The 26,249-nt window shown below is 37.5% G+C and overlaps 2 protein-coding genes across 3 annotated transcripts; one reads left to right on the top strand and one right to left on the bottom strand.

Annotated features, from left to right (window-relative positions):
- Positions 1-248: 248 nt before the first annotated feature.
- Positions 249-7,254, top strand: LOC134806683 (uncharacterized). The gene is made up of 5 exons (XM_063780009.1): positions 249-1,037; positions 1,381-1,458; positions 2,068-2,221; positions 5,920-6,059; positions 7,165-7,254. Exons 1-5 carry the CDS (start codon positions 249-251, stop codon positions 7,252-7,254), a joined length of 1,251 nt encoding a protein of 416 aa, XP_063636079.1.
- A 930-nt stretch (positions 7,255-8,184) lies between these two features.
- On the bottom strand, positions 8,185-16,335 carry LOC134806867 (NADH-cytochrome b5 reductase 2). Of its 2 annotated transcripts, none has more exons than XM_063780276.1 (6): positions 15,588-15,746; positions 14,953-15,166; positions 12,796-12,914; positions 11,278-11,482; positions 9,604-9,798; positions 8,185-8,469 (listed from the first exon to the last, which is right to left on the bottom strand). In XM_063780276.1, the coding sequence occupies exons 1-6, from the start codon at positions 15,633-15,635 to the stop codon at positions 8,297-8,299; spliced, it is 954 nt and encodes a 317-aa protein (XP_063636346.1). In that variant the 5' UTR covers positions 15,636-15,746; the 3' UTR covers positions 8,185-8,296. The 2 variants fall into 2 exon arrangements, with proteins under 2 accessions (XP_063636346.1, XP_063636347.1); XM_063780277.1 differs by lacking the exon at positions 15,588-15,746 and adding an exon at positions 16,188-16,335 and having other exon boundaries at positions 8,186-8,469.
- Between the last annotated feature and the right edge of the window lie 9,914 nt (positions 16,336-26,249).

Here is a 26,249-nt window from a genome sequence, read left to right as displayed (position 1 = left end):
CCGCTTGTATTTTAAATTGTATACATTAGGTACTGCGACAAGTGCTGCTGTATACTACCTATTCGTCTTCCAAAACGTTATGTGTCCATAAAATTTAATAAGCTATCATTGTATCTTTATTGTGTCAATTCTGGATAATACCTATCCGAAATTGCCAACATTTCGACGATTCGGACGTAATATGACTACACTGTTTAGTCGATACCGGACAAACACAACGTAAACATAACAATAAACAAGCTCGCAAAATGTCGGTCCGTGAATATTTATCAGAGAACTTACTAGATAATAACTTTGTAAAGTTAATATCACCTGTTTATACGGCGCAATTAATTTTAGGAACTAGCTGTTTAGTAATGAGCGGAAATCTCGTATCAACTATAACATTTTATCAAAAAATATACTCCATAATTTGGATCATTACCGTGAGCGGATCATTTTACTACTTTGTACTATCGTATTACAATTCTTACTATGATAAAGAAAAAACTCTTTTTTACACCTTTGCATTTGGTTTGTTGGTTCAGTACGTATCATATTTGTTAAATATATTTCACGCCAGATTTTTTAAATCAGAAGAAAGTGTAGGGGTTTTTCTGAAAATACAGAAAATTGACCGCTTCCTCGAGATTAAAAACTTGAACGTTGTAGATCCGGGTTATTATCTGAACAGATTGTGGCTTGGGTACATAATAACAAATTTCGGTAGCGGATTTTCAATATTCGTATACAGCCAAATAGATAAACCACTCTTCACTATACCAATGGGGTGTGCAATACTGAGCTTATACCTAGAGTTAGTATTAACTGGCAGCTGTATTTATTATTTGGCACAACGATTGCAGCATTTAAACACAATTATTGAAAAAAACATCGTAAACAAAAAGCATAAGGTTGAAATTAGAAAAATTGAAGTACCAGGTTTCCCTGTTACTGCGGGAGAAGCACATAAAATTATAGGTTTGAAAGATCTTACTAAAATACTGACGTCTATTCTGAAATTATTTCACGAGTCGTCCAATCTATTTACGTTTGAGGTGAGTAGGTGCCTACACATGAAACTAATTTTTTTTCAAGTAACACTGTCTGAAGATATAACATTTTTATTTTATCTAGTTTGTGACTTTTCTAGTGCCCTAGCCCTCTCCTAGGTTGATAGCTAAAAAACAAACATCCTGTAGATATATTGGTTATTTTATGAGTATTATGATCTATGAAAAACAAGGGGGCAAAAATGTAAAGCTCAAGATTCCACTTTTCGAACCACTCGCTACGCTCGAGGTTCAATTTGGAATGTTTCGCTTGCTCGGGTATTAATATTAGCACGAGTAGGATGCCTCGTACTGGATGACACAAAATGACTATCGATATGTTTCTCAGATTTTCAACTTGGTTGTCACAATGCTAATCTGGACATTCCTGGTGATCGAATCGACCGTCGTAGGATTAAGAAGCAAGGTAGGTGGATGTACTTTAATGTTCCTTTTTGGAAAATTATTATATACTAAAGGCTGACACGGTGGCTAAAAATAACTGCATCCCCGTTGCCAGAGAGGTTTTGGGATTATACTGAGCAACTTTTACTATGGGACTAATACCGAAATCGCGAAAAAAAAATTTGGCTGTTTCATACATTTTGGCTAGTCCATTTTCTATGGGAGGATAAAATTTTTTTTGCGTGTTCGGTGTTGGTCCCATAGTAAAAGTTGCTCAGTATAATCCCAAAACCTCCCTGGCAACGGCAATGCAGTTATTTTTTTGCCACCGGGTACCTAGGTACCTAGGTGATAGACTAAACCCCTTATTCATAAACGCGCTACAAACCTCAATTAGCTAATAATCGTTTGTACCTATCTGTAATTAAAAACATACCGGTCAAAATCATAACCCTCCTTTTGCGTTGCCGTAGTCGGGTAAAAAAAATTGTAATTACTTATACCAACTTATACCTACATATTATCTGTAATTATGACTTATGTATTTGTAAGAAAGGGATAAAACATAATTTAACTAAATCAGGCCCGTAAAGTTTTTTGAAGGGGGTTAATATTTATTGTTGTATTTCAGCTGGTCTCACTACTAGCCTCAGTGATCCTTATGTTGTGGATAGCGTTCTACTTCACTCAACTGATGTCCGTGGCCATCTCTTGCGATTGGTTTGCTAAGCAGGTGCGGGACACAAAGAGATTGGCAGTGCATGCGTTATCGGTTTGTCATGAAGGTTAGTAGTGAGGGAAGTAGTGTCACCCAATGTATGGGACGTGCAAATTTTGGTATCGGATGAATTCACTTGGCACAGATGTAGTATAGGTAAAGCTAAGCCAATCCAACCCGGTAGCCATCCGCCACCCCCTGGTGGGTAGGCAGGGGGGCATCCAAAGTTACACGCCGCATATCGGCTTCTATTTACCTACCACCTCGAGTTTGATATCATTTCCAGATAAATCGGGCATGAGGAATTCAATGTACAATGTTTTGAGACATTTAATGTACTTACAGTTTAATAGAAAAAAATAAAAATATTGACGAACAAATCAAAATCGGTTTGCAATTTTTTTATTGAACTATTACTATTATCAGCCGAATCTACAAATGCTAGAAATAGCTAGTTTGTTAGTGCACGACACCTTGCACTTTGTGACTATGCACTGAAACTTGGCACAGTTGATTCTTAGCTGGTCATGAGCAGATACAGACCGGGAGACCTCGAGAGCCACGTCTCATTTAGTGGGGAGGAGGGGGGGAAGTTCGACGCCGCCGCGCTTCACTTGGAGCAACATTTCTCTAAAACTGTACCTATTAGGGCATGTGATATATCATTTTCGGTTAAATTAAGGATGAGGAATTTTTTTTTGGAACCAAAACAATGCACTTTCTAACAAAAAAAAAACATAAAGTAGAAAAGACAAAAAAACGTATCTTGGATTTTTTCATAATTACCAATTTTTTTTTTAAGTGTAGTAGGAATCTGAAAACAAAAAATATAGTTGTAAAGCTACACTTATTACGTTTAAGAAAATATATAGTTTATTATACAAAACTGTTGATAAATGGGAGATAAAAAATAATATTAAGCGTGGGCCAGAGTGATTTCAATACAAAATATTATGAATGTGGGAAAGTTACTTATAATTTGTTCTACAAGCGTTTATTTTTAGTTTTTCGTAAATAACTCGTAAACGGTAGCCCACAGCAAAAAAATATCTTTTACGTAAATAATCTGTTTCAGATTTCTTATAAAATAAGTGCTCCTTTTTTTCGCTAAGGTCAATATTAAAAAAAATATTGTAGGGAGAAAATAAATACTAAGGTCCTCTTTTTTAGTCATTCGTAAATAACTCGTAAAGGATGTCCAATAGCAAAAAATATTTTAACACAAGAATAATTAGCATAAAATTTCCTACAAAAAAGGTTATTCAAACTTTTTCGCTAGGATCAATATTTAAAAAGGGGACCTTAGAATTTATTTTCTCTCTTTAATATCGTTTTTAATATTGATCCTAGCGAAAAAGTTCGAATGACCTTTTTTGTAGGAAATTTTATGTAAATTATTCATGTACTAAAAATTTTTTTTGCTATTGGCCTCCGTTTACGAGTTATTTACGAATGACTAAAAAAGGGGACCTAAGTATTTATTTTCTCCCTTCAATATTTTTTTAAATATTGATGGTACCGAAAAACTGTAGTACTTATTTTATAAGAAATCTGAAACAGATTATTTACGTAAAAGATATTTTTTTGCTGTGGGCTACCGTTTACGAGTTATTTACGAAAAACAAGAAAAATAAACGATTGTAGAACAAATTATAAGTAACTTTACCACATTCATAATATTTTGTATTGAGATCACTCTGACCCACGCTTAATATTATTTTTTATCTCCCATTTATCAACAGTCTTGTATATTAAACTATATATTTTCTTAAACGTAATAAGTGTAGCTTTACGACTGTATTTTTTGTTTTCAGATTCCTGCTACACTTTAAAAAAAAATTGGTAATTATGAAAAAATCAAAAATACGTTTTTTAGTCTTTTCTACTTTATGCTTTTTTATTGTTAGAAAGTGCATTGTTTTTGTTCCAAAACTAGATTCCTCATCCTTAATTTATCCGAAAATGATATATTACATTCCCTAATAGGTATAGTTTTAGAGAAATGTTGCTCCAAGTGAAGCGCGGCAGCGTCGAACTTTCCCCCTCCCCCCTCACTAAATGAGAGGTGGCTCTCGACGGCTCCCGGTCTGTATCTGCTCAAGACCAGCTAAGAATCAACTGTGCCAAGTTTCAGCGCATAGTCTCAAAGTGCAAGGTCCCCATACAACGGTGTGCAGTAACAAAGCAGCTAAAAGTTGAAATTTGCACACCAGGTTACATTTATAATGTGTACAAGAGATAAGAAGCGATTTTGAAATCCAAGAAAACTGATTTCAGCGTTTTTGAAAATTCATCCCCTAAGGTGGCGAAATAGGGGTTGATAATTTGTATGGAGATCAAAATTTTTTTCGTGTGGGGCTTGAAACTTTTTATATGCGCATATTATTAGAATACACAAGAAAAGTAATTTCAGCGTTTTTAAAAATTCATCCTCTAACGGCGTTAAAAAGGAGTTGAAAGCTTGAATCCATTACAAATTACTTTGACTGCCCCCCTGCCTACCTGCCAGGGGGTGGCGGATGTCTACCGGGCTCAATTAGCTTAGCTTTACGTATATTACATCTGTGCTAAGTGAATTCATCCGATACCAAAATTTGCACCTTATAACTGTCGGCCCGATTCGAACTTTAAGATAGGTAAATTGATAGGTCTATAAACAATATGGACACTGACACATCTAATCCATATCGTTTCTAGATCTATTAATTGACGTATCTTAAAGTTCGTATTGGGCATGTGTTATATGCCTGCAAGGGTGGAACCATTGTCACTTCACTATCATCTCTGCTATCATGTACTTATAGTAGGGGATTTTTGTGTTTACTCGAGCGCGTCAGATTAAGATATGAGTGATATCTTGCTACCCCGTGTAGTCTACCTTTACCCCTTTGAGCCATCTATGTTGGGCCCTTGGTTGGTGGGGTTCAACAAATTGTTAAGCAGATTGTGGATTTGATCATATTAGTCCAAATTAACCCTATAAATGTGCTATTACTAAATCTGATAATTATTTGCACGCATTTCCTTAATCTGACGGTTACAATGTAAAAATTAGGCGTCAAACGTGTGTTCGTCAGATTAAGAAAATGCCTACAAATAAGTGTTATATTAAGTTCTAGAAAAAATACGAGTAAAGCATTAACGTGGACAAAAACGACCAAACCCACAAACTGGTTAACGATTTTTTAACCCTCCACCAACCTCCCGAAATTAAAAATAAATTGTAGACGCTTTCCGGCTCGCTGGAAAAAAAACTTTATATAAGTTTTTTTTCTTCTTATCATCTAATATTTCGATTCCAATAGGTCTGTACGACGCTCGAGTATCTACACATTTAGCGTCGTCGGCTCCCCAACTATTAGCCAATAGGTTAGGACTTACGTAGACACAGTGAGGTAACCTTGAGACAAATGAAGTGAATTTTTCAGCAAGAAAAGGAATGTATACCGTATCTGACTTCAAACATATCAGCACATATAAATTTGCCATATGGGGGTTTTCGGGGGCGCAAAATCGATCTAGCTAGGTCTTATCTATGGGAAAACGCGCATTTTAGAGTTTTTAGGCCTACATATTTTTCCGAGTAAAGCTCGGCCTCCCAGATATCAGATATTAAACACATTCATTGCTACTAAGTGCTACGGGTTACGCTCGTAGCGCGTAGCCACGGTTTCGCCGTATGGAGCGCGTAGTCGCTACGAACAGTGTACCCGATAGTCGGGTTCTTGACGCTGATGTGTTAAAGCAGCAATAACTATATTCCAGACAAGGACGCAGATATCCGCAAAGCGGCGTGGGAGCTGCTACAGCTTATAGAGTTTGAGAAGCCAGTTTTCTCGGTGTATGGTATTTTCACTCTGAACACCAGGTTGCCCATTCAGCTCATTAGCGTCATCACCACAAATGTACTAGTTCTAATTCAATATACTTCTAATGCTCTAAATACTAATTAACCATTCACTACTTAAGTTTGTTGTACAACTCTACTACTCTCGTTTTCTTGTGATATCCTAAGTTTGCTTTTATGAATAAATATAAAAACTGTAAAGATGTATTAGCATATATCTCATAAGCATAACTCACTTGCTGAGCTCACAATAATACCTACGTTAACTTAGCAACCAGTTTGGGCTCATTACAATTGTCTCGAGGATGATTTGATAGACGATACGTGCAAAGGACAGGTGTACATTTTACAATAACTTGACCCGTATTATTTGAGATTGGGCATATTTTTTCTTACCTATTATAAATCTAATATCAAAATTGATACCTATAAATCATATAATTTAACTTCTAAAATAAATTAATGTATGGTTACGTATTGTCTATTATAGCAATACTTAATGTAAGTTACAGATGTAGAACATAATTATTTTCCATCGTTTTTATTTCACCAAAACGTACGAACGTGTCTTGATATTTCAGTCAGTCTCGGTACAAAAAAGTACTGAGGTTGAATGAAGTAGCATGACAAATACGAACGTTTCCGAGAAAATACGATGGAAAACATCTGTACTGTGTTTTCTGTGTTTGGTGTAATGTTTAGAAAAGTGTTAAATTAAAGGCAATAATAGTAAACTAGTATTTATATTTTCTAAAAACCAGTCCAGAGTATAAACTACGTAAGCAATAAAAAACGCACTATATAAACATATAACAACATTGAATATTTCTCATTCACCTCTTTTATGCTTAATGTTAATATAAATTAGTCTGTCAAGCCATTTCCGTCAGTAGAAAAAAGCGGGAAATTTAAAAAATGTAAGCGCGAAGGGTAATCATCCCATAGAAAATTTGACTTTCGCGCCTTTTTCAACTGACAAAGTTGTTTGACCGGCTATAACAACAATTTTTCCAAAAATACGAAAACGTTAGGATAAAAGACGTTAACGGTATATCTACAACCCTCTAGAAAAATGCTTTGTTTTTTTTTATTTAAATGCTTTGTTTTTTATGAATGGCAAGAGTTCAAAAAATATTGTTCGTCATAATTTATTGTGGTTACAGATAAAAATAACCACCACAAACTTCCTTGCAAAGATGGACGCAGAAGTTTTGCCGATTTTACAGTCGCCATCAGATGTATCGGAGCGGTAAAGGCGTTCACAAATATCTGAACACGATTCTATTGTCAAGGCGTTAGAGTGCGTGTTCAGATATTGTGAACACCTTGGCCGCTCCGATATATCTGATGGCGACTGTACATACTAACTCATCACATATAAAAATCTACAATATCTCCTATATTGTGACTAACATGGGGCCGTTTTATAAAGAACTTAGGGTCAGTTGCACCAACCACATAAGGGGCTGTCCATAAATTACGTCATCGATTTTTGACAATTTTGGACCCCCCCTCCCCTAAAATCATCCAAAAATCATGCCTCCAAGGACCCCGTTTCCTCCTACGTCGTGCTACCGTTATCCGATGTCCAGACCCCCCCCCCCTAATTTGAAATGACGTAATTTATGAATAGCCCCTAAGGAATAAATTGCGTTGAATTATTACATGCTGACAAACGGCCAGTTGCACTGATGCTGCAATGAGGTGGATTACTAATATTATAGTCTGTATCTTTAGGTATTTAAATAAAAGTAAACCAAGTCGTCCCTCAAATGGCTCCTTAAGCCAGTTGAGGGTAGATGAAAACATTACACGATCAAATAATGTAGGTTGAAGTCAGGCCGTTCAGTGAGAGATCCAGGCGCTTTTGTATTTGGTTGGTTAACCGATAAATGTTATAACTACCTGAAAATGTACAAATTGATTGTTTACTAGTATTTAAATACCTAAAGATACAGAGTGTAGGTATATCCACTATCACGCGAATGAAACATAGGTAACTAATATTCAGCTAAACTATTAGCTTTGCACCCATGCATACAAATGTGTGCTAAAGCTAATAGCTTAGCTGACTGTACAATCAACTGTAAAAATATGGGTGTAGCCAACTTATTCAAAAATATGTCCCATAGTTCTTAACTCGCTGACATAAGAGCTATGGGACATATTTTTGAGATGATTTGTGCACCCATATTTTTACAGTTGACTGTACAATGCTTACGCTCAGTAGCGCCATCAATACTATTTCTTGTCAGACCTACACAAATGCCTGGGCTTACGTGATTTAATTAGGTTTTAATAGGCGAAGCGTAGGTGTTCCTGGAAGCCGAGCTTCTCGAGCGCCGGCGTGCAGGCGAAGTTGATCATGGGCGGCGGCCCGCACATCAGCACCAGCGTGTCGTCGCCCGCAGGGAACATGTGTGCGCCGATCATCTCGTCGTTGATGAAGCCCGTGCTGTACTTCCACCCTGAAACGTCAATATTTATTGTCGTTTAAAATGTTAAGTTACCACTACCTCCGAGACAAGAGGGGGGAGAGGTCACGAGATTTTTTAGAATATATGTATGTAAAAAATCATAAAAACGCCTGCCAGGTTCTTGAAATTTTGGGAACTCGGGAGTCAAGGGGTTAACGGCCAAGTCATGACAATGACAGCATTTAAAGCATCGAACATCCTAGAGGTAAAGTCTGATTTTTAGAAGCACAGGCCCACAACAACAACTTTTAGAAGCACATACCCTAATTCGAATCTGATTCCAATCAAATTGACAACTGTCAGTGTAATACTAATTTACACAGTAAAACAATACAAACTTTTACATCAAACAGCAGCATTAAAACTGTCAAAAAGAACATTAATTATCTATTTCTACCCTCATCTATTATTTGATTTAGACCAAAACTACGCGAATAGGTGAGAATTTTATTCGTATATTTTATACAATAAATAAAATATTCGAACACCATATAATACCTATTATTGTTCAAGTCTGAAATAAACATCAGTTATTAAGTGACAATAACAGTTTTGTGTATAGAAAACGTGTCATAACTTCTATTATTCTGATGGATGTCTTGTCATCTCGTGCCGAGGGCGCAAAATATGACCGTCGTCATGAATTGCGTCTATTTATCCCGGTGTTTCTTCTTGAAACTATTTGTAAAATTATCTAAACGAAAACGAGTGTGACGTCTTTCAGGGTAAATATTTCACGCCTCAACACTAAACAAAATGGCAATTTAAACATTTAACTTTTAATATCTTCATGATTTGTGTTATGTTTTAAGGCGATATGCTCATAATTTGTCATCTTTTAGTAACTGTTAAATTTATTTTTTCCTCTATGTGTTGACTGGTTTAATTTAATTATCGTCTGTATTCCTTATTAGCTTTTTTAAGTTAATTATAAGTTAGGTCCCCACTGAAAATCAGCGCTGCGGCTTACCGTAGCATTACGCTGAGTGGGCGTTATCCTTTTTAACGTTCATCTGATCTATGTCTTGTTTGTAATTAACTGGTTTGGTTTGACGTAAATAAATATATGTTCTTTCTTTATAGAAATCCATTGCATTGATTGAATATTCTTAGGCATACACTAACCTGGGTCAGCCCTATCGATGGTGTACCACAGCTTGAACTGGTTAGGGTGGTTGTTGGCGTAGTTCTCCAGCTCGTTCCTCAACAGGATGTCCTCCTCAGTCTGGTTGGCGAACAGCAGCCTGAGTTCCGTGTGGTCGTTGACGTCGCTGCAGATGTGGCGTACCAGCTGGAGCATGGGAGTGATACCGGTTCCACCTATAAAAATACACATAAAATTACATTGCTCTTCGCTCATTGCATGACCGTGGCCCGCATGGCCGCTCTAGTGGTTGTGGGACATATTGATTATTTGACAGTTGGTAGCTGCCAAATAGTATGAAGATGTCCCACAAAAGTTCATATTCTCACCACGAGTGTTGGCGTGGCTTGTATATCCCCTACCACCAACTTCGCACATAACCATTAAGGGACCGTATAGGCGTGCACATTGGAAGGTATGCTTGACTTTACACTAAAACTACAGGTCTCTACTGACGTGCTACTGACCTTGCAACAAATCGCATGCGATTTTTAATACATTGCGGCTTCTGGTAGATCAATTGAATTCGTTGTAATTGAAGACGAGAAATGTAATTAATAACTAATGGGCGGACGACGGATGCAATATACGTCAAAATCCTGTCAAACGATATACGTAATGCTTCGTAATAAGACGTATATTGCATCCGTCGTCCGCCCATTATTAATAACACATGCGATTTGTTGTAAGGTGAGTATAGTGACACTAATAATTCTAATAAAGAAGGAGAGCTTGTGCTGCTCCCTACAGTCCTTTTGACAGCGCCATTTCTCTAACGATGTTGGACTAAAATTATTAGAGTGTGGTCATATAAATTTATAATAGTATTATTAGTCAAATACCGTTCGGAAAAATTCGGGTCCCCATTTAGAAATACTACCCCTGTAGTATTTCTAAATGGGGACCCGATTCTTTCTCACAATTTATTGTAGAAATTAAATAAAGAGGAATAAAATACCTACCCATATGATTATTTACACTCACGGATAAAGTGCCAAAAGCACACTGCCTAGTATGGGCGATAAGGTCTTGCGTACATATTTTTGGCACTTTATCCGTGTCGAATTATTGATATTTAATAATTTGGCCTTGCAGTGCCAGATTTCTTGTTAAATATGTATACCTATAGGTACAGTCGCTACTAAAAGATAAAAAGGAGCGGCCAAGGTCAACGCCTCTATTATCAAAACGATAAAGATTCAGATATTTTGAGCACCTTCATGGCCGCTCCGAAAGGTATATACCTGAAAGCGATTGTACGACAAAACAAAACAATTAAAACGTTGTTCACATGGTGGGAAACAGCTAACATCCAGGAGGCGCTCACGCAGCAAAATGAAATAGATTCATGGCTGTTTGCAGTTTGCAACTATCAAGCTGAATGTAGCATAAAGGATGACTCACGCTAGACCGGGCCGAGGCGTCCGACATGCCATTTTTCTATGACGGCTTGGTGATCATGTGGTGCTTTCCATAGAAAACGAAGCGCCGGAAGCTCCGGCTCGGCCCCTGCCCGGTCTGAGTCATCCTTAATGCGTAGTCTGGCTTGCTTAGGCTCAATAGCGCTCTGAATCCATTTATTTCTTCTTGACGTACTGTAGATAATTTAAGTAACAATAGCTATGGGTTAACTATGCGCATAAAATTAAACATACCAGCAATCATATTCAACTTCTTAACAACCACTTTGGTAGGCGGGTCCTTCCTAAGTTTCTTGATGAGGAACTGGCCATTGCCCGCGTACTGCAGACGCCCCGAGGGTCCCCGCACGTCGATCGTTTCTCCGAGCTTCATGTTTTCCAAGTGTTGGGACATCTTGCCACCATCGGGGAATTTCGGGTGCACATTTTTGAAGTACACCTGCAAATTTAAGTTTTATGATTATAGCATAGTATACAATTTAAATTATTCGCTGTTGTGTGGTTTGGTTGTATGTACTTGTACATACATACAAAAAGATTCCTAATTGTTTTCTAAGACAAAATTCGTGCTCTCGTTTAACAACTGATGTAGATGGCGCTGTACGGCTCCGAACTATGTTATGCGGTAAGTAACTCTAGTTGTCCACAGTTGATGTTTGACAGTCTAAGGTCCCCCACACTACCGTCTTTTGAGCGTCAGCAACATGTCAGCGCTAGCAGTGAGCAGCAGCCACAGACTCGAGTTGACTAGACGCCGTGGCTTGGGAGACGCTAGTGTGTGGTGGCCCTTAGTGATCACAAAACAGCTGGCACAGTACAAAGCCATCTATTAAGGATCAGCCACACATTGTGAGTTGATAATTTATTGATGGTCATGGTGACAATGGTAAATTTCACGTCATCCATTGAAATAGCTCACGTAATAGCTATCAACGAATTGGTAAAAAGATAAATCATATAATTATGCTAGGTAGATAAAAACTATCATCAAATCATAATTAACTGTATGATGCTAATCATATGTGCGCGTATCACAAGAGTCACGTTACTTCCAGATTGGTAGGTAGGTAATTTATATTAATTTAAATGATAACAAAGGAATTTTAAGAATTTACGTCCATTTGAGTGCAAGTTGTATTTTCGTATCTAAGAATCATAAATATCATAATACAGGCAAAGCTACTTACTGAGTTTCACTATTAATTACCTACTTAAATTATTTATACATGTTACATCACTTATCATCAGAGAAATGTTATATAATCTGTCTCATCACCACACGTTGGCCACTTTTCTAATATCAGTATGAAATAAAAGTACCTAATACCGCTAGTATTTGTTGCATTATCTGAACAATGTCCGTCTGAAGATACTCTACCTACTTCACTTAGAATTCAACCAAATATGCTGACTGTTGATATACAAGGTGACTAAAAAATAAGTGCATTCACATTGCCAGCAAGGTTTTACGTTTTATAATGAGCAACTTTTACTATGGGACCAACCCAATAATTAAGAAAAAAATTTGGCTGTTTCATACATTTTGGCTGGTCCATTTTCTATGGGAGGGTAAATTTTTTTTTCGCGATTTGGGGATTGGTCGCATATCTAGTAAAAGTTGCTCAGTATAATCCCAAAACCTCCCTGGCAACGGGAATGCACTTATCTTTTGGCGACCGTGTATAAGATTTTTAGTTTGGTTTTGTTACTATTAGTTTCCCTAATTCAAAGCAAAATCTGCAAGAGCATTACCTTTATAACCAGATCCACATATCCTTTTTCTTCATCACTGGACACCGGGGTATATGCTCTGATGACCAGATCATCAGCCAGCTTCACTGATAAGTGGATATGCTGTCCTATGGGCAGGCCTGAAATGGAAAGAGATTAAATAGTTGGGTTGTTCGCGGATGGTCTGGAACGCAAAATGATAGGGGTCATCCATTAATTACGTCACACGAATTTCTAGGTTTTTTTACCCCTCCCCCCCTCCTTGTCACACTTGGTCACATTTAGCAAACCCCTCCCCCCTGGTGTGACGTCACATTTCTTCAACGAAATCGGCAAATATTTATTTAATATTTTATCAAAATCGATTATCGTTTCAAAACCTTGTTATTTAAATGATAATTAGCGTATAAAATAATTTAAATACATTTTTGGTTACTGATGAAGTTAAAGTGACGTCACAAAGTTTATGACTCCCCCTCCCCCTTGTCACAACATGTCACATTTTCTTGACCCCCTCCCGCCCCCTAAACGTGTGATGTAATTAATGGATGACCCCCTAGTGTAATATTTTGCCTATATCACTTTTAGTCTACATCGCGAATGGTCCAAAACGCAAAATGCCTACTCGTTTTATCTTTACGTTAGCGATGTCGACGGAGCCCCGCTGTCGCGGGGCTCCTATTCTGTGGTGTTTGGCCTTCGGCCATTTGAAGATAACAAACGAACCTAACCTACCCTAGTGATATAAAAAAGTGGTCATTTTGCATTCTAGACCGTTCGTGATGTAGACTAAAAGGGATATAGGCAAAATATTACACTAGTCATTTTGCATTCTAGACCGTCGGCGACTATACCAAATAGTCAATAGGATTTTTTCAAATTAATAAATATTTATTCAAAAAACAGGACATTTAATATCCACTTCCAGTCTTAGAATTACTTAGGTTATAAATGATACTTTATAGATTGTTAATAGACCGAAACAATTTTCGGTGGGTAAAACCATGTTTTTCCACACAGACCTTTAAAGACAAAAATTTTAAGGAAATAATAATTTCTTTAGGTATTTTCCCAGATTGAACAGATGGCAGTGCAACCCTGGATACAGGTAACATAAATAAACACTATTCAACTCAACAAGTGCTAAGATACCATTCTTGAGTATCTAATTGCATTAGTTACATAGTACTGTCTACCATCGCTCACACTGTTAACTGTACATTGGTGGACCTTATGCCTTGTGTAATAAGGTCCACCGATGTATAGTTAGGAGTGTTGCTGTTTGTATGTGTTATAATTACAGTAATTAGCAGATAAAAGTGCTTGTTTTCCTGTTTACATTAAATTAATTCAGTTTGTTGACCAAAAACTGCTAGTAACAAAAATCACATACAAACTCTTGTTATTTTAAATTTATTCTAAGCATATAATAGCATCGTTTGCAGACATATCTGCTTGTTAAAAATTAAAATTAGTATGGGTAGCACATCGTAACTGGTGAATTTCCAACATGACTTGGAACTCCGGTAGCCATTTAAGAAGTGTAACACTCTTGCGGTAGATATCGCTAAGGTCCCCTTGACCTATAAATCATGGTGGAAAGATTTGCTGGCAATGGATGAGGTCTTGGTGGCTCAGATGGCAGAGCGCTGGAGTATCGATCCAGGGGCCGTGAGTTCAAGTCTCACACAAGACAATAATTTTTCCACTTTTAAATTTATTCTAAGCTTAACAGCATTGTTCGCAGACGTTTCTGCTTGTTAAAAATTAAAATTCTTGAACAGTTTAAGACCATTGTACCGACGTTGCAATTGGCATGCAGTCGGCGTGCATTTCCCTTACAAATTGCAGTCGGGTTGCAGTCCGTCTGTATCGGCCCTACTCAAATGGGGCTTTAAGTTAGATCCTGATTTCAAGCAGAATATTTGACTGTGTTTAAAAACTTTCAGAGGGTGCATTAAATGTATAAATTGATTACCTATGTCAGGGGTCACCAATTAGTTTCTTCAGGGGTCAGATTTTTTAAAATAATGTGACCATCACGGTCCGTTTCTACTTGAGTTTATTAAATATGTATTAAAATTATATAGGTTGGCGGTCCGCATCCGGACCGCGGTCCGCCATTTGGTGACCCCTGACCTATGTTATATTAAAACATAAATAAAACAATTTACTTACCTAATACATGATCTTTGCTTGGCAATCCAAACCGGAACCGTCTTGTGTCATGACTGATCTCCTCTCGTTCAATGAGCGGCAGTGCGTATTTCGCATTGGGATCCACAAGGGTAACCGGGTTCTTGCTTTTGGCCTTCTTCTTGCCCCATAGACAATTAGCTATCACTGTCGCTAGGACTACCGTAGAACCAACAACAATAACTATAGGCAAAACCTGAAATGAAACTGTTCAGTTTAACAATGAAAACATTTTTTCAGCTTTAAAGGATTAAGCGAATACTCTACCGACAAGGGCAAAGCTGTTAAGTTATGATGATGATGATAAAAAATGCAAACTAGTTTGAGATAACCTTAAATTTTTTATGGTCTATCTACTCTAACTAAATGACTTAGTAATGCTGATGACTGACATATAGGTATTATATACTTGATAAAAATTTGTAATGCAATAGTGATATCTATTATCTACATATCTATCTCAACATCCTCAACAATACAAAATATTATACATTGGACAAACATTTTTATTGGATTTCTTAATAACTTTCTTGAAATGGAATGTCCTCTGTTCAAAGTTATGTCTGCTTGTTACTTGACATGAACTAAGTAAAAAATGAGGTTAGTTTAGTACATACTGGCACACTATCTACAAGATCTGCTGTTTCAACTTCCAGGTTACTCATGGTCACAGAAAACCAGTATGTCACTGGTGAAACTGGCTTATAAGTTATAACACTTATAACACAAGAATTGAGAAATACGCTGCAACGTAACGTGTACACTGAATGAACTTAATTTATCAACTGTTTCAAATTCAAATGACATTACTACACAAACACAAAGACCTTGAACTTGGTTATCTAAAGAACTTTGTCACCATTATTCGACATAACCAATGTTTGCATCTCATCATGAATGTAGGTATGTTCGAGACAATCTTGACATGGAAACTAAGCTATCTCTTACTTACTAACCATGTTGGTTGCACCCCTGTTCACGCTATAGCCCGATAACTAACTAACTAAAATAAATATCCTAAGTAGAAACATTTTACCTGTCTGGACTTTCCGATATATGATAATAATGATAAGTATTATCGGCAGTCATCGTACATAATCAATCTGTGTAATAATACTAAATTAATACAGTGTAGGATAACCTACGAAAATGTCGATAAGATTAATAGCAAATAAAAGAACTAAAACAAAAAATATCTTCATGATAAGCATACTTACAAGTTTGCTGTTGAAATTTAAACTCATTTTGACCGATTATTTAATACTAACAATAAAATAACCCTAAAATATACCGCTCGTTCACGAATCACTATCACTCTTGTAGCTATGGTGTGAGGTGTCGACTGAAACTTACGAGACAGACAGATTAAAAATACTAATATTTAAGTTCACTGTCCCAAAACTCGAACACGTTACACTTTCACAATTTTAACGATGACGCCCTGACAAACAAAAATAGGAATTTCAAGGGATAGGTGTTGATAAGTTGTCCCTATTTAGGGCTTTAGGTAAGTATTGGCACAGGTATGTCATGCCCAAACTTTCCCTTTCATCACATGAATATTATCTTCATTCCTACTTTAAGTCTTCTCCAATATAAATTAAGTAAAAGCTTTCTTTGATTGTAGTCAAGTACTCAAGTCAAATTGTATTATGGCGGCATTTTCACAGAAACCACAAACAAGCCACTGGTTTTTTTTCTTATTATGGACTTGAGGACCACTGGTTTATGCTTATGTTTTATGACCTTCCCACTACACACTATACAATTTTGCTCGCGATTTTTGATTGGCATTTTTTCATACATAACTTCTACTTTTTAGGGTTCCGTAGCCAAATGGCAAAAAACGGAACCCTTATGGATTCGTCATGTCTGTCCGTCTGTCCGTGTATGTCACAGCCACTTTTTTCCGAAACTATAAGAACTATACTGTTGAAACTTGGTAAGTAGATGTATTCTGTGAACCGCATTAAGATTTTCCACAAAAATAGAAATAAAACCATAAATTTTGGGGGTTCCCCATACTTAGAACTGAAACTCAAAAATGTTTTTTTCATCAAACCCATACGTGTGGGGTATGGATAGGTCTTCAAAAAATGATATTGAGGTTTCTAACATAATTTTTTTCTAAACTGAATAGTTTGCGCGAGAGACACTTCCAAAGTGGTAAAATGTGTATCCCCCCTGTAACTTATAAAATAAGAGAAAGATAAAACTAAAAAAAATATATGATGTACATTACCATGCAAACTTCCACCGAAAATTGGTTTGAACGAGATCTAGTAATTAGTTTTTTTTAATACGTCATAAATCGTAAACCGCAATTTTATTATGTTACTTGCTGCTACGGAACCCTTCATGGGCGAGTCCGACTCGCACTTGGCTGCTTTTCTTTTTTCTTTGTACGGGTTGTATAGCCCGCTCCACACTGAGGGGCTACCGCGAAAACCGAAATTCGCAAATTGCGGGGATCTTACTCTTTTACTCCAATGAAGGCGTAATTAGAGTGACAGAGAAAAATGCCCGCAATTGACGATTTTCGGTATTGGCGGTAGCCCTACTGAACTCGTGCGCGAATCGCGGATTAGGAATCCGAATTGGGAATACAGATACGGAAACCTGAATGCTCTTTTTTCATACAAAATGTTCGATTAGTCGCATGTACGTTCTGTATTTTTCTGAACGGGAAAAATACCTGAAGTTCGTTAAGCCCCCTCCAGACTATGCGCGTGAATCGCGGGCGAAGCCGCGAACGCGAGTGTGGCGTCAATTTCGCAGATTGGTCACGCCTTCGCGCCTTGTTCTCCGTTTTTTGTCGGTATTTCGGCCTGCGTCAAAGGAGACGAGAAGCGCGAACTTGCAAGACTCCACATTACACAATATTTTGGCTCCTCTGTGGCAAGATAAATATTAATTATATTATGATTATATTATATTAAGCAGCTGTATTTTACGGTTTTAGGCCAAGCGCGCACCACGACTTTTTGTCGCGCGATAATTTAGTCGCAGAAATGTAACGTATGTGTTTATATGGCAGTGCGCGCATATGCGACAAAAAAATCGATGCGATTTTAAAATTGTGATTTGTCACATTTTTCCGCGACTGCTCGCGACGCGATTGTCGCAAAGTGAATTGCAGCATACGGAGTTGTATGGCCCTGCGCGCACTGCGATAATAAAATCGCACCCCGTACCTCAGTCGGCACTTCGCTCTCCAAGCCTCAACATGTCGGAACCTGCTTCTCCGATGGAGTCTCAAGATGAGACGCTAGATGTTGACCATTCAATTATGGAAGTAGAAGTATGGTATAAATACTCAAAGTTATACGGCGATCGCATATTAAAGACACGTTTCATGACAAACGACTGGTACGAAATCCATGTTGAGAATGAACAAATCGTCGACTTTTTCATCGCAGTGCGCGCAGTGAATTTTCTGCGATATATTACAGCGCGATTCTAAAATCGTGTCGAAAAAATTAAAATCGTGGTGCTCGCTTGGCCTTACAATAAAACAAAATGGAAAAACAGCTAAATCACGTATGATGCCATAGATAACTTACAGTTAAACTCGATCAGCTGATGCTTTTCCGTCATATTGCCGCAAACCAAACTGCGAAATCGCCGTGATAGTGTGCGAATGTGGAGTCATACGTCAACTTCGCGATATGTTCGCTCCGCGACGTCGCGCCGCGATTCACGCACATAGTCTGGAGGGGGCTTTACGAAGCGCAACCGCGAAAATCGAAGTTAGCAAATTGCGGACATCTTTCTCTGTCACTCTTATTACGCCTTCATTGTAGTAAAAGAGAAAGATCCCCGCAATTTGCGAATTTCAGTTTTAGCGCCAATCGCGGCTTCGCGCCGCGATTCGCGCACGAGTGTGGAGCGGGCTTTAAGCCTGGGCTATAACCGCGAAAATCGAAGTTCGCAAATTGCGGGCATTTTTCTCTGTCACTCTAATTACGCCTTCATTGGAGTAAAAGAGAAAGATCCCCGCAATTTGCGAATTTCGGTTTTCGCGGTAGCCCCTCTGGCCGCACACGTTCGGCATTTTCCGTACGGAACGACATGTGCAAGTGACACAGCGCTATGAATTTGTAAAGCAACGTCCCGTTCCCGAACGTGTGCGACCAGAGTAATAGGGGATATTACTGCAATGTTCTGCCGCCAGAGTGCAGCACTACCGACTCAGTAAATTCATAGACTAACTTATACATACTGTGCCTTAAACTGTTTTTTGACAAGTTTTCACAGACAATAAAATATGACATTGATGCATCAAGGCGGTTTGTTAACAAGGGCCTACCGGTAAATGCGAAAATCGAAATTTGGTTATTTGCCTCTTTATCGCTCGAATATGCAAGAGCGATAGAGAAGTTAGATAACAGAATTTCGATTTTCTTGTTTCGCGGTAGGCCATGTGTCAATGTGGTTTGTTTACTGTATGTGCCACAAAGGTGCCATCTACGCAGAGCTTTGCCTAATATTCCCTATTAGAACCGATGAAAGTAGGTACTTAACGTTTATTTCGGTTAATCGACCTAAATCATAATCATATCGCTAATAAAAATTCATGAAAGGCCCCTGTACACAATGGGCCAGTGCCGGCCAGTCCAAGGGACGCAGCCATGCGGTAGAATGAGATAGCAATAGTGAGGGAGCAAGTGATTGCTCCCTCTAACGCAAAAATGCGTCCCCCAGAACTGACACTGACACAAGTGACACTTTTTTGTATCAGAGGGATGACTGAATTAAGCAAGTTATGTGAACCGCTTTAAGCCCCCTCCACATTCGGCTTGGCGCCGCAATTCGTGCACGAGTGTGGAGCGGGCTTTAGATTTTAGAATATTCGGCGATGAACTAGAAAATGCGTGAAATTTGTTGCAATGTGAGTGAAGCTCATCATGCTGCACTGCACTGGTTCTGGTCTTCTGGTACCACAGCCGACTGGCAGGTTGTAGAACGTAGTGTTTATTGCTCTTTGGCAGGCTGAAACAAGAAAAGCGGAAGAAAAAAAAACACAAGAGAGATTTTAGTCAGTGCTCTCCGTGGGCTTATATTTTTTTTAATGTCGAAAACACGGCGATAATCTATCTTCAGTACCAGTTGGTACCAGTATTTGAACTGTTTGAACTTAGGTACCTACTTATTTAGGACGTGTCGTGTGTGATGTGATAATGTGATTTCTAGTTTTGTTAGTTTAAAGAAGAAGACTGCTATATTCGCCGCAGGTTTGCAGCCATGCTTTGCAGTGGGTAAGTCTTTTGCTTCTCAGCATTTTTAACAGTAGGTTATTTTTTTACCGGTTCCTAGGCTCTTGTGCTTGGTTTTATGGTAACGAAAAAACGTTGCGATTATTCTATCGGCGTCAACCGTCGTTTTTCTCATAGAATAGGAGACTGTGAACTGTGACTGCTGCGAAAGGCACGCTCCGAGTGTGTCTGTGTAGGTACTTTCGACATTGACGCCGGCTGCTATGTACCCTGTATGTACTTAATAATATAAGTACATACAGGGAGAAACGAAATCGCAGAGCTGCTGGACCACCCCAGTGTTTTATTTGTAAAGGAAAGACTTGAATATTAATTGAAGTTCTTTATTTTTAGGAAGCCATCTTCGATAACATTCTATTCCAAATTCTAAAACATATTCTAAACATAGACAATATATAAAAACTATAACACCATAGACAATATGGCCAGTATGAATCATGCCCCTTTTTTAATAAAAAATAAAACGCCTCATTGACGTTGACGTGACAGGTGACATCTGACATGACTGGTCATACTGTAACATAAATTTACAAGTTGTTTTTAATCGAAACAATCTTTATAATTAAATACATCTGTGAATAAATGTTAACACAAGTTAAGTTAAATATGACATCAGTGAAAAAGTGATAAGTGTAAATTATACCATTGATATTGGACGACAAAGCAATGTTATAAGATGTACGGATTATAGAGTAACCCTGTATGGTTGTAATTCCTATTAAAGTTATAAATCTAATCGTTTTGGTTTAATTACTTGCCTTCCTGTTCTAGTAGTATAGTTACCAGTAGGCACTCTACGTATAACAGTGTCAGTTATAGGAATATTAGGAATATTGGGACTATTGGCACAATTAGGAATATTGGGACTGTTAGGTGCACAATTAGGTGGTGAAGATTGAAATGAATGTTGATTTTTGGAACTATTGGCGTTTGGTGTTGAACATAAAAACGAATGTTGATTTTGATCAGAATTAAAAGCATAAGAATCATGGTTATTATTTTCAAGATCTTTAGTATTATTGTAACTTATACACTCACTGTCAGAATCAAAAGGATAAGAATCATAGTTATCATCATTATTTTCAAAATCTCTAGTATTTGTGCGAGTTACACTTTGACTGTTCTGTGGACAATAAATATGTTGCTGATTGCGTCTATATAAAACATTATCACTATCTTTTATGACATATGAACGAGGATGATCAGCCTTAGATACTATTCTACCTTTATGCCATTTATTATCAGAAGGTTTTTTCTTGAAATAGACAAAATCATTATCATTCAAAGCAACAGACATCCTAGCATGTTGATTGTAGTAAGATCTCGTTTTATCTAAATTTACCTTCTTATGTTCCAAATGTTCTTTAAAGTTTACTATTTTAGGCTTTAAAATGGTGGCTTTAGCCGGTAGCTTTGTTCTTAATTGCCGCGACATTAGTAATTGAGCAGGAGAACTAAGATTTCCTCTCGGGGAATTCCTATACTGTAGTAAACCAATATAGGGATCTGTTCCTGATTCATCACATTTTCTGAATATATTTTTGACAATCCTAACACTAACTTCAGCGAGACCATTAGATCTTGGCAAGTATGGACTTGAGGTAATATGTTCAAATTCCCAATTGATTGAAAAAGCTTTGAAAGCTTGAGAGTTGAATGGTGGACCATTATCGGTAAGAAGTTGTAATGGAACACCATGGCGAGCAAAGATAGACTTTAAGTTAGTAATAACAATGTTACTATCACTGCCTTTCTGTAAATGAGCGACTTCAATGTAATTGGAGTAAAAATCCACAACAAGTAAGTACTTTTTGGACTTATAGTCAAAGAAATCTGCAGCTACCTTTTCCCAAGGATATATAGGTTGTTCATGCGACATCATTGGATCTTTAGGCTTATTATTCATGAACATAAGGCAATGTTCACATTGTTTTATCTTGGACTCTATATCACTATTGATGTTAGGCCAGTAGACTGTACCTCTAGCCTGACCTTTGGTTTTCTCAATACCTAAATGACCTTCATGTAAAATAGAGAGCATTTCAGATCTCAAAGACATGGGAATGACAACACTTTGACCTTTAAAAACTAAGTTATTAATGACATGAATCTCATCTCTGATGTTCCAATATGGGGAGACAATAGGATCAATTTCCTTTTTAGAATTAGGCCATCCATTTTTGAAATAAAGTTTCAGTTTTTGTAAAGATTCATCTTTATTAGTGTGTTCAAGGATTTTATTCAACTTGTCTTTAGTAATAGCCAAATGAGAAGTTAATAAATTGACATGAATTTCTACATCTTTTTCTAAATCATTGAAATTGAATTCACAATTAGACTCATCTTGTACCGGAGCTCGAGATAAGGTATCAGAGATATACATTTCTGACCCTTTAGTATAAGAAACTACTAAATGATATGCTTGTAAGGCAATCATCATGCGTTGTAGTCTAGCAGGAACCTCGGCTAATGGTTTTTTGAATAAGGTCACCAGCGGTTGGTGATCAGTCTCTACATGAACAATGTTACCATACAAATACTGATGGAATTTCTTAGCACCAAATAAGATAGCAAAAAGTTCTTTTTCTATTTGTGCATAGTTTTCTTGAGACTTGGTAAGGGACTTAGACGCATAAGCTATTGGATTTCTCCCATGAAAAATCACAGCACCGACGGCAGACTTTGAAGCATCAACTGACATTCTTATGGGCTTCTTTAAATCAAAATGAGTAAGGACTGGTGCTTTACAAATTAATGACTTTAGCTTACCAAATTGTTTTTCATGAGATTGTGACCATTGCCAAATATTTTCTTTCTTTACCAAATCTCTAAGAATACTAGTTTCCTCAGCTAAATTTGGAATGTATTGACCTAAGTAATTTACCATTCCTAGGAATCGTTGCAGTTCCTTGACATTTGTTGGACTAGGCATTTCGGTAATGGCTTTTATTTTTGACTTATCAGGAGAAATGCCATGTTTGTTAAACATATGACCCACATAATACACTTCAGACATATTAAATTGACATTTTGACCTATTGAACTTGATGTTCACTTCCTGTGCTCTTTTTAAAAGATTGGCTAATCGTTCGTCATGTTCAGCTTGCGTTTTACCAAAAACTAATAAATCATCTATGAATATCTGAACACCAGGTAAGTCACCAAATAATTGGACCATAGTTCTATGAAAGATTTCAGAACTTGAATTAATTCCGAAAGGTAAACGAAGGAATTTGTACCTGCCAAATGGGGTATTGAATGTACATAAATCGCTACTTTCCTCGTCTAAAGGTATCGTCCAGAATCCTGAGCTAGCATCTAACTTGCTGAAAACTGTCGCTCCATCTATATTTGATCGCAAATCGTTAAAAGTAGGAAACGTATAGTGAGGTCTTTTTATAGCCTCATTCAAGCTACGTGGATCTAAACAGACACGAAGGGTACCATTTGCTTTTTCGACTACGACAATAGAGTTGACCCAATCAGTGGGCTTTTCGATTTTTTCAATGACATTTAATTTTTCCATTTTATTTAATTCATCTTTTAGACGCGTTTGCAAAGCAAAAGGTATTCTTCTAGTGGCACTAATCTTAGGTTTGACACTAGGATCCACATCCAAATGAGCTTTTACGGGTAGACAACCTAAACCTTCAAATAAATTTGGATATTTATCAACGACATTGGGTACTGACCTTGATTTTGAAGATTTTAGACATGACTTTTTAGGATTTTGACCGACCTTTTGTTCTTCAATGTTTAATACCCTTTTGACTATCCCAAATTCATCAATGGTTTGTTGTCCAATAATGGTTCGACTTACAATATCTGCTACCACAAAATAGACCGTTGCTGTTTCATTGTTGGAAAATGTGCATTTTAAGTAGCATCCTCCAACAATGGGTATTTTGTTACCTGTGTAAGAATAAAGTTTATGATTAGCACTAATGATAGGTACATTTTTATCCAAGTCTTCTAGTACAAATCTGGAAATAACATTGATTTCAGCACCTGTGTCAATCTTACATGGCACAGTTTTGTTGTTTACTTTTAAGTTCATTGTCCATTTACTTTTATAGGAAGGGTTATCAATGCTTGCTATGATATAAATATCATTATCCCTGCGGATGCTTACCATGTTGACATTCTTGTTGAAGAAACAGCATTTTTCGTAGTGGTTACTTCGCTTGCAAATTCTGCAAGTGACTCCTTTGGCTGGACACCTAAAACGATGTATTTGCCCACAGCGTGTGCATGTGCTCGTACGCGAGTTGCTGGGACTTCTGTTTTCACGACGGTAGTTGTTGCTGGGACTTCTGTTATCACGACGGTAGTTGTTGCCGTTTGACGTTGACGTTCTTCGAGACTGTGACATGCTTCTTCCAGTTGAGCTATTACGACGATGCTGCTGACGGTATGATTTTGAAACTGCATCAACTGTTTGATTTTCATTACTGTTTATCTTAGATGATCGTTCCTGTGATAATTTCATACTCTTAGCAATTTTGAGGCATTTTTCGATTGTTAAGTTGTCTTCTTGTAGCAGTCTTTGTTTTACTTTTTTATCCGATATCCCAATTACAAATTTGTCTTTTATGAGACTATCTTTTAATCTGTCAAATTCACAATAGTTACTCAAGTTGGTTATTACCGTGACATACTCTTCGAAATCCTCGTCGGAATTTTGCTGTCGTGAGAAGAAGTTATACCTTTCCACGGTTAGGTTTTTAAGAGGATTGAATTTGGCGTCGAATTTTTCTATCACTTCTTTTAGAGTGGCTGTTTTTCTATCTATGGAGAAAGAATTAAATATAGTGAGTCCTTCATCTCCAAGTAGGTTGAGTAATATGGCTACTTTTCTATTTTCTGGGAAGTCGTCGAGCTTGTTTGCTTCCGTGTAAATTTCAAATTTTTGTTTCCATATTCTCCATCTTTCCGGGACTTGACTGTCGATTTTCAAAGGTTTTATTGATCCAATTATTGAAATATCTTTGGCATGGCGTTCATCTTCTTCATTATCCGACTTCTCATCTTCTGACACCATGTTTTATTTGTAAAGGAAAGACTTGAATATTAATTGAAGTTCTTTATTTTTAGGAAGCCATCTTCGATAACATTCTATTCCAAATTCTAAAACATATTCTAAACATAGACAATATATAAAAACTATAACACCATAGACAATATGGCCAGTATGAATCACCCAGGAGTCAAGACACGTCTGTGATCGATGCGGCAAGAAGTGCCGATCGGCCATTGGTCTATACAGTCATCGCAGTCGATGTAGGGTGTAGACTACCTCCTCAAAATACCTTCTTTAGTCGCTGCAACCATGCTGCAACTATCATCTGCAAAGATGCTGTGGCCAATGATGAGTAAGTAGTAGTAGTACTATGCGGTACTGCCAGGATCTACGGCATCATTCCGCAGGGGGATAGTTTGTAATTATTTATTTTAAGATTAGTTTTATTTATTTTTAGATGTAGTTTTTAAGTTTTGTAGGTTACTTAGTTATTTAAATATGTTTTGTTTCTAGGTATGTATATTATAGTAGTACGTACTATTAAGCCTCCTCCACACTCGTGCGCGAATCGCGGCGCGAAGCCGCGAACGCGAGTGTGGAGTCGATTTTCGCAGACAGCGAACTCGACTCCACACTCGCGTTCGCGGCTTCGCCCGCGATTCACGCGCATAGTCTGGAGGGGGCTTTACATTGGTTAAATCAAATCTCATGGCGGTAAGCGTCAAGGCCTGTCCAGACGGGAACAATTTTTCGCCAATCTGATTAAATTTTCCGATCAAATCAGGTGCCACTTTCACCAATTTTATGGTGATATTTGAGCGCTCTAAATAAAAAAAAAATGCCCCCAAACGCGAATACTAGCGTCACAAATTGGTATTCAAATTGGCGGTTGCGTCCGCACGGCCTGATTTGATCGGACAATTTAATCCTTGTCACTGTCTCTCATTTTTAGGGTTCCGTACCCAAAGGGTAAAACGGGACCC

This window comes from Cydia splendana, chromosome 3 (assembly GCF_910591565.1).
Source record: "Cydia splendana chromosome 3, ilCydSple1.2, whole genome shotgun sequence".
Taxonomy (NCBI): domain Eukaryota; kingdom Metazoa; phylum Arthropoda; class Insecta; order Lepidoptera; family Tortricidae; genus Cydia; species Cydia splendana.
Note: the sequence above shows the minus strand (reverse complement) of the source record. Positions and strands in the feature narration are given on the sequence as shown.